Source organism: Rutilus rutilus (assembly GCF_951802725.1).
Source record: "Rutilus rutilus genome assembly, chromosome: 8".
In the NCBI taxonomy this organism is placed as follows: Eukaryota; Metazoa; Chordata; class Actinopteri; order Cypriniformes; family Leuciscidae; genus Rutilus; species Rutilus rutilus.
The window spans coordinates 19,979,056-19,991,116 of NC_140222.1; the positions used below are offsets into that span (position 1 = coordinate 19,979,056).

The window sequence follows — 12,061 nt, forward strand, 5'->3', positions numbered from 1 at the left end:
TTTTTTGCAGCAATAACAAATGTAAAATGAATACCTCTATCTCCATAGACAGTATAAACGTCTATCTCCCTGCAGCATATGTTTTCTGGTTCTGTAACGTTAGCCATCTTCTCATATTTGCCACATAAGCATGTGTGTAAGTTAGTTTAAAAAAAATGCGCGAAAGTTATCACAATTTGTTTGTGTGTGTGTGTGTGTGTGTGTGTGTTGCACATCCATAATTGCAAAGGGGACGCGATTAAAACTTTGTAAGTACATAAATGTATCAAATAACCATTCCGAGACGTTTACTCCATTCTCATTCGTGTTTATTCTGTGCCGGACTCTCTTCATCATCTGGGTCCAGCAGGGCGGGGATTATGCTGCTCATTTACATTTAAAGTGGTACACACCAAAACAGCTCTTTTTAAAACAGGCCCCAAAAATGACATTTTCAAATGGTTATAATAAATTAACTGTGGGGTATTTTCTGCTGAAACTTCACAAATACATTCTGGGGACACCCAAGACCAATATTACATCTTGTAAAAAGGGGCATAATAGGTGCCCTTTAAATTATAGAATTGCTATGGGGATTTGGTCATTGATGATTTACATAAGAAGGAGGACCATATTTGCATGCCTCTCGATATCAAAGAAATAAAACACTTGAACAATCTCTCATTGTGTTTTTGAGCTGCTCAAAAACAAGATAGTGAAGTGTGCCATTTGGGACGGGTGTCTTAGTTGACAGTGCCAACTTTTTTTGAGTTGTTTATGAAATTGTTTATTAGTTTTGGTTTTGTCTGTTGTGACCTGTTTGATCAACAGTGTGTTTTTTCTCTATTGCCTGTCCCACACTTCTTTGGAGCAGTCATGGCCTATAATTAGAGAGAAGACTTGTTATCTGAAGATTGCAGGTTTGATTCTCAATACCAGGAGGAAATGACTGAGGTTAAATACCCTATATAACCACCCGGGTGCTACAGCAGAAATGGCTGCCAAATGCTCTGGGTGTGTGTCCATGGTTTGCAGTGTGTGTTAACTACTCATTCCTAATAATCAGTGTGCACTAACTTGGATGGGTTAAATGCATAGGAAAAACTTGTATGGGTTACCATACTCGGTCACTTTCACTTTTCTCACATCGACCAGATGTCTCTCACACCCCATCAGCTTTGATGGTGACCTGTTTGCACACGACTTAATACAAAGTTCTGTACACGGCACACACATTGTTAATGCCCCATATTCTTCACTGAACACAACACAGCAAATTAAGCTTGGTGTTCTTTCAGATGCTGAAGGATAACATGAGTTACTTTTCATTCTCTTTTAGTTTCCGCAGATCTAGGCCTACTGCATTGGATCACTTACACATTAGGCTACTCTACTACACGAGGTGCCTGCATACTCGTCTTTAATTCTGTCACTAGGAATGTGTAGGCTAAACGGTCCTTAGCACTATAGGGTGTTCTTAATATAAGAAGTTCTATTTATGTAGTATTTTGAAGTATTTTAGACCCTTGATATAAAATGGTGTTGCTGTTTACTTTCATAATGAATATTATTCCCAGTTATTTAAATTTTTTTAATTTGATGTATACATTTCAAGCAACTTAATTGTTTATCATAACCTTCATTATCATCATACCCCCTGACTTTTGGGCAGAAGCCAATGGTTCCCACGTTAAAATGACGAATAAACAATGAAAATGTCATACAAAATTCAGTGAATTCCTTGTTTGACTGGATAAACTGCTCGTGGGAAGATCTCTATGTATATATATATGTACTATAGTTTTAATCCTATTTTGTTGTCAGCATTTCTGCTCATATATTTTTAAGTGCATTATGGTGTCTGTGACTAATCTTTATTGCCCTGGACGAGGACATTAAACAGGCCCTTTGTATTGGGAAAACAGCTAATAACTAATAGAAGAGGGCAAGCCTGAAGACTGATCAGATGACTCTGTGTCTGTTTTCTGTTGACCAAGTTAAGGTTACAGGGGTCAACCTCTACGTGACCTACATGAACTGTTATTCTCTTTGTGCTTTGGTGTATGCATTGCATGTTCTGTGCAGGTCTTGTGATATGTAGCAGCAGATCTCGGGAAGTTTCTGTCACAATATCGAGTTCTTCTAAGCTATCCAGGATGTTAAGATGATGAAACTGATCAGGAAGTAGTCGATTACTATAAATTACAGCAACACCTCCCCCTTTGCGTTTCAGATGAGGTTCATGTCTATAACAGTAATCTTGCGGGGTGGACTCATTTAAAGTAATGTAATCGTCTGGTTTTAGCCAGGTTTCTGTCAAACACAGCACATCTAGGTTATAGTCTGTAATCATATCATTAACAATAAGTGCTTTTGAGGTAAGGGATTGAATATTCAGCAACCCGAGCTTTATCATTTGTTCATTTGTATTAAATCTGTTTTTTTATTTGTTGAACATCAATTACATTTTTACCCTTAGATGGGTTTGAAAGTTTTTTGTATTTCCTAATTCGGGGAACAGACACAGTCTCTATATGATGATATATAGGTGAAAGAGCCTATGTGATGATATTTATCTGACCTTGGTGACGTGAGACAGCTGGCAGACGGTCGGTTTAGCCAGTCTGTCTGCTTCCTGACCTGAGCCCCAGATTGTCATGTTTGAGCTCTAAGACTATGTGCCATATTACTAGAGAGAAGAGCAGCATCATCCCAGGAGGGATGAATACCATCTCTTTTAAAACAGGTCAGGTCTGCCCCAAAAACTTTTCCAATTGTCTATGAATTCTATATATTCTGTGGACACCACTTAGACAACCAGCCATTGAATGATGACAATCTGCTAACTATCTCATCACTCCGGCGAACAGGAAGGGGGCCAGAGCAAATTACAGTGCCTGACATCGTACTTGCGAGTTCACACACCTACACCTACAAAATATAACACTTTTTTTTTAACCCACTGAATTTTATTCTCTAAAGATCCATCAGAAAGGCAAACAGATAGCAACACACTTAACATAGACAATACCAAACACTGAACTGAAACAGAACAGAACATATACAGGTGTTAATGATGGTGACTGATGAGTGCACAACTTAATGTAATAGTGTCCATAACAACAAATGAGTGTCAAATACAGGTGATGACAAAACATAACAAGTCCAAACTAACGTGACATTATGGCCAAGCTAATGCACTTTATGAATTCAAGTAGCTTTTCATTTGGCGTTTTTCAATATATCTCAGTGCAAGGGATACAATAATCTCATATTTACAATAAGATCCCCCTTCCCCATATATTACGCCGGAGCACCACGTGAGTCTTCTCCTCCCATTAGTACCAGTGATGCTTGATTCCACTTCCTGCGTCCTGCGCAGACATCAACAGCTCAACTGGGTTGTAGTGTAGGTTGCCAGGCTGAGGGTTGAAATTTGTATGATGTGTCGATTGTGCGAGTAGGATGCGTTTCATACAAGATCTGGCAACTGGAGTCTGGACAACCTTGGAATACTATATTGATGTGATTATTCGTATGACTTTGGGCCATACAGATTACGCGAGTTCCCCGGATGAAATAACAAAACGGGAGGGGGGTGGGAGATGAGTGTGAAATATGGGAGACTCCGGGAAAAACGTTTTGACCATGCTGACAGGTATCAGGTCATCAGACTTATTGGTGTTGATGCTGATTGGCCTGTTTGCTAATGAAAAAGGAGAAAAGATAAATGTATACAATTAAAAACTGTGATAAAATTGACTTTCATAAAACATTGCAAGTGCACCACAATGGAACAGAAGTTTAAATGAAAATTTTTTTACATACGTTTTATTCTCCCAAAACGTAAGATTTAAAGACTTCCACTTTAGTCCGACTACGGCAGGAACTGGACCTGTTTTACGATAATTAAAAAAATTAAATAAATAAAAAAACTGGAAAAATCATTCATTTAAATGAAGCAAAAAACAAACAAACAAAAAAACAATGCAGAGATTAAGTGTTCAAAGTAATACAATACCTTCTCTATTACAGTCTTGTAACTTCTGTTCTTCTTCTGGGTCGATCAGGACTGTATTGACAATGCAAATAAACTTTAAATTAAATGTAGCCTATTAATTAAATAAAAAAAATCTGTTTGCAATACAACAATACAGACAATTAGGAAAATATTTCAACATTTCTTAACACGATTTTTGTAGGGAAAAAAAGTTATTTTTATTTTACCCAATTAGTCATAGGTAATACTTGCCTGCTTGATCTCGTCTTCTCTTCCTCCAACAACAGAACAGTAATATCCCTACTGTGAGTGCTGCCAGAACCAGGACTACATACATCGACCATCGCGAGCGTTGAACTGGTGGATGACCTGGTGCAGTCACGGCTGGATAGATGGATACATATATTATATAATATGTAGGCCTTTATTTCATATAAAGTTCATTAAATAGACATTTTTAAGACCCAATGAATAGAGTCAGAGTTTTGTGGCTTTTTAATCAAAGAGTCATAATTGACTCTGCCTTGTGTTGTTCCAAATCTGTATGACTTTCTTTCTTTGGAACATAAAATAAGACATATAGATTTTATAGATTTTTGTCCATACAATGAAAGCCAATAACAGTTGACGCACTTAAAAAATATAATATTTTGTGTTCCACATAAGAAAGAAAGTCATACAGGTTTGGAACAACATGGGGGTCAGTAAATGATGGCAGAATTTGCATTGTTTGAATGAACTATCCCTTTATTTACTGAATGAGTTTAAAAATGTAGAATCTTTCTCTTCTGGGAATATCAGCGTATAAATATTGATTATTCATCTTGCAATCAGGGGCTCAAATTTCTGTTCAATGAATTGTTATATCTGCAATAAAAACATCTCCCTCTAATATTAAGCGAGATATGGTTCATGGCTGTAAACTAAACTAACAGGGTTTTAAAAAATGAAGCATATTAATGAGTCTGAATGTGTCTCGTCAACCTTTTGAATAATCATTGGCCTAATATGAGTATATTGAAATTCTCTACTCACCAGTAACGGAAACATTGAAAGTCTTCGTTATGGTGCTACTGACAATGATCTTCAGTAGATAAAGTCCAGAGTCTGTGATGCTGATGTTCTTGATGATGAGAGATCCAGTCTGACGGTCAAACTGCAGTCGGTCCTTGTATGTTTCATTACATCTACTGTCATAAATATTGGTGTTAAACTGTGAGTCGACTGTTGCCGAACAACTCTTATTAGGTCCAAATTTCTCCCACAGTATTAGATCCGTGGGATGTTTTAAAGTAACACCAGTGGACAGAGTGACAGATTCTCCCTCAGTCGCTGATACTGGCTCCGCTCCATCCGCCTCGGCAGCAAACACACCTGAAGAAAAACATTCAAGTGTCTCAATCACTCAATTAAACTTTTAATTTTTTATCATAAAATAATTGTTCTTCCCATTCTTCATTGGGAAGTATTTCATAAATATCCATCTGCAAAGACCAGGGTAACTTATCCTCAACTAGAAAATAAATATGACCCAAAAATCTCACATAGGCTGCAACATCCCTTCACAATACCCGGCAGTGACAGTGGAAACCTTGATGCTTCACACAAACAACTTCCTCTTTGAAGAACAATGTTTCCATTAGGAGGGAAGTACAACTCAAAGCAGTTGGAATCGTCTCGAAATGCTAAACAATTATGAAAAACAAAAAACTGTTCTTTAAAAGGACAATATCATAATATTGTTATGTATTATGTACAAAGAAATACATTTTATTACAAGCCTGTTTCCCCTTGTAGCCAATAGAGGGCAGCAAATACACTTTAAATTATACATCAAATCTTTATGATTATATTCAAATGGATGAATAATGCCAAAATTGACCAATGCTTAAACTTTCATACCAAGTCTGGTACTGCTTGGATTTTCTTGCGTAATACTAGGTTACTCCAGGGGATTACTCTGGAGTTACTTAACTCATATGCCAAAATGCACTATTACTAAACTAAATAAATCGACTAAATCTATAGGTTAGGAAGGAGACATGCATACATGAAACTGTCCGATCCTTAGGAATCCGTGAATTATTATTGTGACAAAAGTAAGAGAACTATGACAGTTGTTCAATGGAAAAATGTGTCGGTCACATGTGGAAATAAAGCAGGAAAGTGTCTAAACCACAGCAGTGGGTGATGCTTTACACTCTCTCAAGCACAGATAGACCTTTAACAGCCACTCTCATTTAGGCCTTTTTTTTTCCTTTTCTTTTTTTTTTTTCTTTCAGTTCTGTCGTGCATATGCCCACACAGAATCTGTTCCTGCAAAACTTCTCAGAGAGCTCTGGAGAATTTATTCTAATAAACATTAGGGATCATTTGAACATGCTTTCAAATATCAATAAGAGTGTATTAACTCGATGTAACTTGTTTTAATCAGCACAGAAAATACAAAAAAAAAAAGTTAGCTGTGTCTACGCATCCGCAGTGAGTGTATCACTAACATAACACCACAAAACCACAGGACTGAGAAAGTAACACCCACTGGACGGTTGCAGTAATGAGAGTCATTGGCTGAACCTGCTCTTCCTTATCCACTAAACTTTACAGAGACTCAACTAAAGTGATACTTGTCGGTCTTATACAATGCCCATGTGGACTGTCTTCTTGTTTTTCATCTGTGTCTATGGTGAGTTATTTAATATTACATTTATCATTAGTTATTTTGCCTCTGTGAAGAGTTTTATCCTGATGAAAGTCACTCTGCTAACGCTAAATCATCAGTATTTACAACTTGTTGCGGTAAAAGAGGAAATACCTGTGAACATGAAGCGTATGATCATTGATTATTTATTAATATGGCACACATAGGAGCTAAGTGGAAACAAAATGAAACTATATCCTGTTGCTGAACACTTCCTTTGAGGTTGAAAAACAATTAAACAATTCATTTTAACTGCTGTTTCTAACCACCAGCCTCATTTGAATGTGTTCCAGATGCTCAGACAGATGAAATGATCTCAGTATCAGTGATGGAGGGAGATTCTATCACTCTGAACTCTGGTGTCACTGAAATACTTAGATATGATCGTATTTTGTGTTTTTTTGGACCTTCAGAGACTCGTATTGCTGACATTAATGATCAGGTCATCACTATATATGACCAAAGCGCGAGATTCAAAGACAAACTGCAGCTTGACCTTCAAACGGGATCTCTCACCATAAAGAACATCAGAACTGCAAACTCTGGACTTTATAAACTAACTGTTCTCAGCCAACGAGGGGTTTCACACAAAACATTCACAGTCACTGCATCTGGTAAGTTTTTTGTTTTATTTATCTTTCAGAGGGGAACTATACTGGAAATGTGATGCAGTTTGTTCACTCACTCATTAGTTAATTTTAAATGTGGTTTTACACTTTGGTGGATCCTTCATCTTCTTTTTGTTTGTTTTCCTTTTGGTATAAAGCATCTGTTTCAACACCTGTCCTTCAGACAATCCCACAAGTTAGCCATTATCCAGGTGAGTCTCATAGCATTATAGCATGAAGATTATTTCTTTTAAAGGGGTCATCGGATGCAAAATTCACTTTTATATGGTGTTTGCATATAAATGTGTCTTTATACCATACAATAAATAAATTCCATTCACTCCTTTTTTATCCTCAAAAAGCCTAAACACTCAATAATCAAGCCGTTTGGATTTTCTGAGCAATATGATGTCATATTGCTCATGCTCTGCCCACGACCACTGACGGACTGTCCCGTATTAGTATACTTTCTGTGAGCAGGTTGCCATGGCAGCCCTTCAAGTGTCTTGTGTTGACACCCCCCATGGAAGAGAGGGGTGGGGTGACTCATTATCATTTAAAGAGACATGCACCGAAGCGGGCCGCTGTGAACAGAGCTGTTTTTGAGGAGGTAAAAAGGGTGGTTTGTGTGGTAGATTTTTCTTATCTGGAACCTAATTACCTTGGGCGTCTCCAATTGACACCCAAGCGTCTACAGTCGACACTTAATAATCTTTATATAGCTCCTGCATCTACAGTCGACAACTGGCTTCGAGTTCCTTACCCTAACTAACGTGCTGCACAGCATTAATCACCGACAGACTTCAGACAATGCCTTTGAATATGCTTTAATCATGGCCGAAGGATCTCGAACAATTCTCAGAGAATCCCACCCAAAAAGAAGAATACATCATGTTTTATATGGTAAAGACAGACACAACAAATAAGATCATGACTAACATGTCACCTTCTATCAATATGATTGGTTCAATTGGTAAAGCAAGCAAGGGATTTAAAGCAGCACTCAGTAGCTTCGGGATTTCTTCGCTGTATTCTCGCTTTTTGCTCGCAGGTTTCTCTCTAGAGCTCCCCCCACAGCTTCGGAATAGATATTTGACAACACTGTTGTAAAAACTCTTTGGTGATTCTCAGACACCAGAGGCTAGCAGATCAACGACATCAAAGCAGATGGGACATTCTTTAAAACGTCTTCTTCCTTCGGGTTCGGACAGCGTGAGGGAGCGCAATAATGACAGTATTTGAGCAGATTTCTTTTGGCCGTAAAGCAATTGTTTACATCGCAAGACCTGATATCACGCGATACTTCCTGCCGCGGCTGCCGGCGGCCCGCCGTCTCAAAGTTGCAAGTGCGAATTTTCCGCTCACGGGCACCAGGGGGGTGCGAAACGACCACCATTCAACCCGAAATAAGTAATATAACCATTCCAACACTGTAAAAAATGAATCATGAGTCTTGTAATTTTCATTAAAAAAATTGAGGTGATCATTAAAAATATTATGTATATTTCATTAAGAAAATTGTGGTTCAGTGTTTATTAGAAAATATTGAGAACATTTCACTAATAAAACCAAGAGATGCATTTTCCTATTTTTTTTAAGGAAACATACACAATTTTAAGGCTTGAATGAGGAACTGATAAACCTCATAAAATTAAGGAAAAGGGGCTACCTATTTATTTTAAGAGAATTAGCTCATTTATGCGGTTTTATTTAGAGACGCCATTGTTTGTTCCCAGCATGCTTTGCACATGGCTGGAAATGGAGAGTAAATCTTGAAATTAAGTGTTATTTCATGTGTTTTTGAGTAAAGGGAAACATCTGTTAATGTTTAATGTTCAGGTATGTTTGACATTTGAAAGAGTTTCTATTATGTTAAAGTTTTGATCGTTACCATTGTGCAGAAGAGTAGGGCTTATGGTTAGGTTGTGAATAACTGCATTTTTTAAATATTCTGAAGCATATTGTTGCATATATGTAGCAATAACTCTGCTAGTGATGGTGCAGTAGCAAGTTTGATTCTTTACTGTCCTAGCAACATACAGTCTTTTAATAAAACAATATATCTCAAAGTAAAATATAAACAGGTCATATCCATTCACTTGAGAATAAAAAATACTTCAAATAAAAAAGCACATTTCACTAAAAAGTTGTAATTCATTATGTCATAGACTAAATAAATTAGGGCATTTTACATGATTTATTCAGGTAGATTTCATGAATGAAATCAAGCTTTAACTACTCAAAAATATTATGTGTAATATTGTTACCATAATTTTTTTAAGTAAATAGCAGTAACATTTTTTACAGTGAATGACTCCGAAGCTGTTCAGTTAAGGTAAAAAAGTTACTTAGTTCACCTTTAACCCAGCAGTTTGTGTTTTAAACACACAAAACACACAAACAATTCTATTTAATTTCAAGTCAGACATGACTTGACACACAATGCTATCAAATGTCTTGTGAATGCAGCAGGTTCAAAAATGAACATTTGAGAACATTTAATGGTACTAAAGGTCATGGAATTGTTTATGAATTAGAACAAATAAGTGAGATCAAATAAAATGCTGCACATATTACTGTGTATGATTTAATATAGAACCCTGATACTGCCTATTAACAATCTCCCTTCTCTTCTCCAGCTTATCTGCCCATTCCTGTCATCACCAGTGATTCTTCAAACTGTTCATCATCATCAACAGAGTCCAGATGTTCACTGGTGTGTTCAGTGGTGAATGTGAGTGATGTGACTCTCTCCTGGTACAAAGGAATCAGTTTATTGTCCAGCATCAGTGTGTCTGATCTCAGCATCAGTCTCTCTCTACCTCTGGAGGTGGAATATCAGGATAAAAACACTTACAGCTGTGTGATCAACAATCCCATCAGAAACCAGACCACACATCTGGACATCACGCAACTCTGTCACACATGTGAAGGTAAGTGAGGTGTTGCCATATTTATGATAAACAAGTACATCAATGCTTTACTTTAATGTCTGAGAGCAATAGTCTACGCTTATTGAAAAGCACAACTATATGCACAATGTTTTCTTATTTTAATTTAGACTCTGTCCAGTGTTGTGGTTTCACTGAAGCTGTGATCCGATTGGTCATCTCTGCTCTGGTGGGTGTGGCTACTGTTGCTGTGCTGGTTTATGACATCAGATCTACTAAAATTAATCAGGAGAGAGCACATGAACATCACCATCAGTCCCTCACTGATACAACATCTAGTTGTTGAACAACTGTCTCATTACCCTCAAATACTATTTGCCCTGATATAATGGGTTATGAGATGATTTTGATTTTTGTTTTTGTTATGGACCTTTTTTTATTGACTTTGCATATTTTTTTTCTTCAGATACGAGCTAAAGTCTAAGACAGCACTTAAAAAAAGATTAAAAAAAGAGCTATATACAAGTTATGGAGATGCATGACATGTATAAAAAATTCTAAAAATATCAATATCAATCAATGCCCTATAGAAAAGCCAATTCATTTTTGAGTTCCATTTAATCTGATCATAAAAATATATATATAAAAAACACACCTTCCAAATAAAAATAGGGTACAAAGTACAAACTGTCCTACTAGTTAATAAACAGCAATAAAGGCACAAATGGCATGTAATTTGGGAAGATATATAATATTAACTAAGAAATATAACAGAAGTACAGTGCTAACATCCAGAGTATCAGATCATCACTTTCTACTTCAGTAACATTAGTAGTGGCAGAATCTCCTTCCATCACTACAGCGCATGAGTGATTATTATGCAAGTCAATATTCTGATCATATATTTTTAAAAGCTTTATAGATCAATAGGTTGAGAGTGACTCTTGAAGGACCAGCACCACATCCTCTCGTTTTACAATTGGTAAAATGTGCTTGATTAATCGATTTGGATAAAATCTGTAATCTGTACTGTAATGTATTCCCATTCTTGTTACAGCACATTCAAGACAAGTTCATAAACTAGTGCTAGACTTGCCTATTGCAAATAACTCCTACTATCAATTTACGATTATTTTCATTTACCACCACAACAACCAGACTACTCTTCACTTTCTACTGCAGTCCCTCTTGTTCACCACCAGAGGTCAGCACTGACCCACTCTTTTTTGTACAGCTTGCCTGTTTCCTTGAGTGTTAGCCACTGAACCTTTGCCAATTCCTACTATTTGGACTATTCTTACGTGGAACACATGCTAATTTGTGATTCCCCAATAAAAGTTTTATTTTTTTTATGGAGATCTTTCTGCCTTATCTATGACCCTAGTGCACAACAACGCAGCGAAATTTAAACAGCAAACATCTATCAATCAATCAATACATTAATCATTAGGACTCGTGAAGCATAGAGCCGCTGAAGATGCATAAAGCTTACGATTAGGCTACACATAGGCTAAACGAGCGCGCGCGCGCGCGCACACACACACACACACACACACACACAAATAATGGTGAATCGACAACTGCCACAAATATATGTCACCTGCCTCCCACCTATTACATTTTTAAACCAGCTTTTTATGTGAGTAGGCTACTTCTTTGCGTTTCAAACATTTCAAAGAGAGATGTCATTCTAATATTATTTCCTGCATCAACTCAACTCACCTCCATGGCTGTTGATAGTGGCGCTCCAGGATGAGATCGAACACAGCAACACCGTTAAAGCAAACAGACAAGTACCTGACTTCATGTTCCAACAACAGGAATCGCTCTTCTACTAGTTCGGAGACAGTCCTCTATTTCGAGTCTCAACTCCAGGTCATTATAA

At 37.1% G+C, this 12,061-nt stretch overlaps 2 protein-coding genes across 2 annotated transcripts; one reads left to right on the forward strand and one right to left on the reverse strand.

The window, feature by feature from the left end:
* Positions 1-2,935: 2,935 nt before the first annotated feature.
* Positions 2,936-6,801, reverse strand: LOC311295612 (uncharacterized protein; the record flags this gene model as incomplete). The annotated part of the gene is made up of 6 exons (XM_084417078.1): positions 2,936-3,685; positions 3,808-3,874; positions 4,001-4,051; positions 4,232-4,363; positions 5,015-5,353; positions 6,792-6,801. The coding sequence occupies 6 exons, from the start codon at positions 6,799-6,801 to the stop codon at positions 3,655-3,657; spliced, it is 630 nt and encodes a 209-aa protein (XP_084273204.1). The 3' UTR covers positions 2,936-3,654.
* LOC311295965 (uncharacterized protein) lies at positions 6,265-10,670 on the forward strand. Its single transcript, XM_084417548.1, has 4 exons — positions 6,265-7,291; positions 7,444-7,497; positions 9,925-10,218; positions 10,347-10,670. The coding sequence occupies exons 1-4, from the start codon at positions 6,988-6,990 to the stop codon at positions 10,520-10,522; spliced, it is 828 nt and encodes a 275-aa protein (XP_084273674.1). The 5' UTR covers positions 6,265-6,987; the 3' UTR covers positions 10,523-10,670.
* Positions 10,671-12,061: the final 1,391 nt, after the last annotated feature.

What these genes read in the sequence shown, in the direction of transcription:
- LOC311295965 (XM_084417548.1), top strand. Translation starts at nt 6,988, where the DNA reads ATGATCTCAGTATCAGTGATGGAGGGAGATTCTATCACTCTGAACTCT. An exon ending in ATTCACAGTCACTGCATCTG is followed by an intron (nt 7,292 to 7,443) that starts GTAAGTTTTTTG and finishes TTTGGTATAAAG; the next exon opens with CATCTGTTTCAACACCTGTC. An exon ending in ACAAGTTAGCCATTATCCAG is followed by an intron (nt 7,498 to 9,924) that starts GTGAGTCTCATA and finishes TCTCTTCTCCAG; the next exon opens with CTTATCTGCCCATTCCTGTC.